General features: G+C 41.3%; 1 protein-coding gene across 1 annotated transcript; it reads left to right on the top strand.

Annotated features, from left to right (window-relative positions):
* Window positions 1-5527: 5527 nt before the first annotated feature.
* LOC308392075 (monocyte chemotactic protein 1B-like) lies at window positions 5528-6043 on the top strand (the record flags this gene model as incomplete). Its single annotated transcript, XM_080874932.1, has 3 exons — window positions 5528-5591; window positions 5685-5811; window positions 5947-6043. The coding sequence occupies 3 exons, from the start codon at window positions 5528-5530 to the stop codon at window positions 6041-6043; spliced, it is 288 nt and encodes a 95-aa protein (XP_080731058.1).
* Window positions 6044-6253: the final 210 nt, after the last annotated feature.

The raw sequence follows: 6253 nt of genomic DNA, 5'->3' as shown, positions 1-6253 counted from the left end.
AGTGTTTCTCAGTCTCTTGTTTTCATTTGAACAACTCTTTGAATCTGTAAAAATGGTAAAAGATATTCAGAGATAATAACCAGAGAAACAGCAAAATCTAGAACGGAATTACCTTTTAAAACAGGTTGGTGCAGCACCACTTCTGCCTTGGTGTATTTTTAAAACAAGCCCACGTTTCAGCAGGTTTGAGTAGTTTCACCAGCAGACGTGAGAGCAACTTCTATGAAAAGATGGTTGCATGTGCTGATTCAACCGGGGACCAAATTTTTGCTCACAACCTGACTAAATCCCTTAATTGTATACAAAATGATCAAAACGTGCTCCACCTGAAGGAGCAAAATTCAGTTGAATCAATCAATTAATGCTTCTGTATTAGTCTAATAATGCCATACAATATACAGTATATAAATCTACTAACCTCATCAGGTTTACTCCATTTTTTTAGGCACGACTGTAAACATTGCACTCGAAGTTATTTCGGTACATTTCAGCTTCTGAAACTGTAATTTTTACACCTGTGAGGATTTTTTTTGTTTTGACACCAAGTAAAATCTTTACGTTGAATCCACGGACTAAAAACAGCTGAAGAAAGATACAAAGATCACGAACCCAACAGTGACTGCTGGTGTGTGCCACAGGCCTCGCAGTCACCTTTAGGAAATTTATATTAGCTCATTTTACTGGCATGTATGCCATGACTCATGTGTAATTCTGGGGTACACTGACATTCGTAAGCACATTAGAAAGCATGTAGGGGGATTTAATCTGAAACGAACAAAGACGACCTGCACCAGTCTGCATTTATCGGAACGTAGTTAAACCACAAGCTGATCTGTCGTTGTGATAACATCTGTGAGGTTTTAGCTCTTGCGCTTGTTTCTGTGTTAACGTGTACTTATCTTAAGTCATCCGTTGTCTGTGTGTGTGTGTGTGACCACCCCTCAGCGATGGCTAGAGTTCAATCTTCACTGATAGCATCAACACAGGCTGCAGACCTGCAGTGCAACACACAGCATTATCGGTTCAATCTTCAAACACAATTTACTGCAAGCAGCTGGGCAACAATAACACCCACCACCCCAATCTAGGTCGCTTATAAGATGAAGAAAATTTTACACTTACGTAATTAAAAAAGTTCAATCAGTTAACGGCTTATAACACTTGTAACGTAAGACAAGGTTTATTTGTCATATATATATTGAAAGTCTACATAAAGGGACTGTGTTTACCATTTTTAAGAAGAGGGTTTCAGATAACGAGGTGTGTGTACAAGTAGTCTCTGTGAAATAAAAGCTCATGCTTCCTAAACGACATTTTGTACCGTGATTCAATCAAAGTCCTCTAGCAGATTTTAGGAATATCAATCTGGAAATGAATAGAAGGTGTTCTATATACAAAATATGGATAAAAATCAGTTACATTTTAGTTAGAATACCAAATCACAACAAGAGTTTCCTCAAGGTGTAACAGTGGGAAGGAAAAATTCCCTTTTAACAGGAAGAAACCTACAGCAGAACCAGGCTCAGGGAGTGAAGGGAAGCCAATACAGGAGAAATCTGCTCTCTCTTTCTAGCCCCTGTCAGGACTCTTGCTGCAGCATTTTGGATTAACTGAAGGCTTTTCAGGGAGTTTTTTGGACATCCTGATAATAAAGAATTACAGTCGTCCAGCCTGGAAGTAATAAATGCATGAAGTAGTTTTTCAGCGTCACTCTGAGACAGGATATTTCTAATATTCATTAGTTATATGCTACTCGGATCAACTTTTGCTCTCAGAGTTTCTGTGATTTTTCCTGTCATATATTTAGGAAACTGCAATAAACGTTTCTCAGACAATTTGGTCCGTGTTGACAACAGAGCATCACACAGTTGATCAGCTGCACATCCATGATGTACAGCTGATCCATGACTCATTTGTTCCACCACATCCCATGTTCAGGGAGGCTGTGGTGTTTAAAAGATGGGCAGTTAGTAGCCAAAGTGGGGCCCAAAGTGTGCCAAGAAAATATTCCCCACACTGTTACCCCAGCAGCAGCCTGAACCATTGATATCAGGCAGGATGGAGCCATGCTTTCATGCTGCTTACACCAAATTCTGACCCTACCATCTGACTGTCACAGCAGAGACTGAGACTCATCAGACCAGGTAACAAATTTTCACTCATCTATTTTGACATATGGTGCACCGAGAGATGCTCTTCTACATACATTGGCTACGATGTAACAAGTGGTCCTTTGAGTAACTGTTGCTTTCCTATTAGTTGAAGCAGTTTGACCATTTTGTTCTGACCTTCGGGATCAATTAAAGCATATTCTCCCACAAAACTGCTGCTCACTGAATATTTTATTTTTCCTGAGAATTCTCAGTAAACCACAGAGACGGTTGTGTGGGAAAAAGCAGATCAGCAGTGTCTGAAACACTCAGACCTGCCTGACACCAACAACCAGGCCACTTTCAAAGTTTTTAAAGTGAACTTTCCGATGCTCAGTTTGAACTTCAGCAAGCCATCTTACTTAAATGCATTGACTTGAAAATTTCCTAAACCAGCAGGTGAAGTTGGCTTTTATGCTCTTCTGCTGCTTCCTTTCAGGAAATCAAATTATATAGAGCAGGGGAGCAGGTCACATCACCCCAGTGACCCCGATAATGGAGAAGAAGCCTCTAAGACGTTAATACTGTCAAAGGGTTTATTTGAATCAAAACCACCATCTTTGCATAATGAACCACAGAGAAAGAATCCAAATGCAGGACATAAAACACCAAGAAAGAATAAAATCCAAATCTTTAACCCAAGACACAGGTCAAGACATTAGCAGGTGATAATATTAGAGCAAAGACCTGACAAAAAAGTAAGGTAAAAAATCAGGTAAAATATCCATACACAGAATAATAACTGCAAACATGAGAATCACAGGCATGCTGGAGTGCAACTATAACAAGACAGACTAAAGAGATTAATGAGTAATGGGAAAAAGGTGTTGCACAAAAAGGGCAGGAAAGAAGACACAAGTTAAATAGACATTTTACATATTGCAAATAAATTGCTGCTAAACAAATAGAGAGATAAATTAAAGATGACATTTTTTTTTATTTTGAGGTGGATTTTATTATGATACTGCTATGTGAACATGAATAAACCCCGACAACCAGACACAGGGTGGGCATCTGGCTGGCCATCCTTTGATGTGGTTTCTTGGTTAGGGGTCGAGATCACTGTGGTCTCAAAAAAAGGAAAAGAATAACATTTTTACACTTCATGTCTTTAAATTTGATTAAAAATACGGTATGTGTCAAATTTGACCTAGAATACCTTTGTTGCTCAAACCCCATGCATCTCAGAAATGTTATTATGTTACTGTACAAAAAACTGCTTAGTAATAAAAAAACATATTTTTAAAATACATTTCGTGTGCAGATGCTTGTATGCGTTGCCTAATGATTCTCGCACAGACCATCACTGTAACCTGCACACTGCAAGGCTCAGAAAGTGATGATTAAGGACTATTGGTGACAGTTATGAAACAACATTAGAGGTTTAATAGTGGAAACATTATGACTATGTATGATTGTTGGGTCTGTGTTTCCACATGCCCCACTAGTTTAGAGACTTATTCCTCAGGAAGAGCGGAAAACAAGACAGAACATCTTCAACCGGCTTTTTAACTCGCTAACGAGGGAAGTTTGGGTCAGAACCAGCTCTTGGAGCTCACGCTCCTCACCTGACTCCAAACCCAAATCCTTCAAAGAGCAGCTGTCCTCGTAGCCTTTTTATTGACAAACTGTTACAGTACACATCACAGCAAAAGCACCTCCCTCCGTAAAACCCCCCTTGGTGACAAAGGCAAGGCACTATGTGTGTGTATGTGTGTGTGCACGTGTATGCATGTGCAAGAATGTGTGTGTGTGTGTGTGTGTGTTTGAGTGAGTGTGTGAGAATGTGTGTCTCTCTGTGTGCGTGACTTCCAACTGTTTCTAACAACATCCTTAGTCATAAAATGGTAATCTCCCCCACACCCAATATATGTTTCACCATGCACAAAACAATGAAGCCATCGAAAGGGCGGTCAAAGGAGCTTGCAAAAAAAGCGTCTGGACTTCTTTAAGTTGCTTGAAGACGTTTCACCTCTCATCCGAGAAGCTTCTTCAGTTCTAAGGTCAAATGGTGGAGAGTCCCAGATTTAAACCTAGTGGGAGTATCCCTCCACAGAGGGACAAAAGGACCCCCTGATGATCCTCTAATCTCCTGAGCCAAGGTGTGAAACTGGGTGTGGGTCCCAATCAGCCATAGTTTCGGGTGAGCTCATTGTGAAACCTCATTGTGGCCCCACCTTATCATGCGAATTCCTGAAGTCAGATGGCCCAAGATGTGAGTGGGTGTTAAGGCGTCTGGGGAGGGAACTCAAAACTGGATTATAGATGGCAGAGAGTTGGTGTCGTAAACCACCGCCTCTGTTCAACGACGAGCGACCATCTTTGAGCCCAATCCACAATGAGCTCACCCGAAACTCTGGCTGATTGGGACCCACACCCAGTTTCACACCTTGGCTCAGGCGATTAGAGGATCATCAGGTGGTCCTTTTGTCCCTCTGTGGGGGGTCACTCCCACTAGGTTTATATCTGGGACTCTCCACCATTTGACCTTAGAACTGAAGAAGCTTCTCGGATGAGAGGTGAAACGTCTTCAAGCAACTTAAAGAAGTCCAGACGCTTTTTCTTCGCAAGCTCCTTTGACTACGATGACCTGGATGACTGAGAACCTTCACAGACATCCAAAGGGCAGGAAGCTTACCAAACATCAAACAGAATCTTCACAAGGGATGTGTCTGTGATAAAACCTCTCCCAGCACAGAGTGGCTGGAGAGGTGGTCAGAGACAAAGGAATGTCTTGATCCTATAGATTGAACTAAGACTTTACAAATTTAAGAACCACAATGACAACATTCAACAATTAGACTTAACAATGATGTAAAGACAATGCAAAGGCTTGAATGAGTGGTTTGGCTGACCTTGTTTTATCACACAATCAGAGTGGCGGTGAGCCCCTCAAACTTCCTGTTGCCTTATATTTGTTTTATAATTTTCCCCCCACTTTTCTTAGAACGACTTTGAATATGCAGATGAGGACATGTGAGCAGGTCCCCCTTTAAACTGTACAGGAGCATAAGGTTATTATTATTATAGCCTTTGACTGCCAGGTGAATAAGGACACAGCCCATAGCCACACACTATTAGCCGGTAAATTCATTAATATAGACCTCTTTACCTCATGACCTCTCCTACATGTGCACAGAGCCAGTCTGTGGGAGTCAGAATTGTGGCTGGGCTGTAAAGGATTGAATACTCAAATTTCACTCAATGTCATGCAAATCATTTTAGAACCAGCCGAGCCTAGTGATGGGTACTCAAGGACTTGCAATTCTGCATTTGGGTTGTGAGTCAGTGTATTCCCCATCTGCTTGGGGAAATGGGTCAATATCAGATAAAAACACGACGAAGAAGATCCTCCTCATCCCTCCTCTCTCAGCATCATGAAGACTCTCTGCTTCTCTCTGGGACTGCTGCTGCTTGCAGCCTGCTGCTGTGATGCCATCCGTGAGTGTTTATTCCTTTATGACTCCTTGCATTTGCTTGAAAATTTACAGCTGACATGTTGATACTGACTTTAGTCTTTTACCTTGCTCTCAGCGAAAGGCGTAAAGTTCAGCACAGCTCCTGGAACCTGCTGCTTCAACTTTAAAATAAATGCAATACCGGTGAAGTTGGTGTCCTTCATCACCCAGACGCACAGCTCCTGTCCCAAGAAGGCGTACATGTAAGTTTGATATTTTCAAACAGGACTGGTCATGAATAAAGTATAAAAAGGGATATGTGAAGTTTAGACAGGCCGTCTGCAAGAACTCAATCAAAGCAGTGTGAATAAAACGATTTTTGTGTGCATGTTTTGCAGAGTCCACACTGTCAGAGGAAAAAAGATCTGCTACACTCAGAGCTTCCAGTGGGCTCAGGACATGTATCGGCTCCACAACACTGAAGGCAGCAGCTAGCCGCCACCAAGATCGTCAGCTATCAGCTTTAGTTAATAATTGACTGCTTTTTTAAGGCCTTATGGCTTCGCTTTGTATTTGTATTTTCATAAAACTGGCTTAAAAATAAACAAAAAAATGTATGCAAGTTCTCTGAAAAGACTGTTAGACGTTTATGTGACTGATCAGATGTTTGTTAGGTATGTTTTGTGCAGGGCAAGAACTGTAAAG

This window comes from Rhamphochromis sp. 'chilingali' (assembly GCF_963969265.1).
Source record: "Rhamphochromis sp. 'chilingali' genome assembly, chromosome: 2".
Classification (NCBI taxonomy): domain Eukaryota; kingdom Metazoa; phylum Chordata; class Actinopteri; order Cichliformes; family Cichlidae; genus Rhamphochromis; species Rhamphochromis sp. 'chilingali'.
This window is presented reverse-complemented; position numbering and strand designations above follow the sequence as displayed.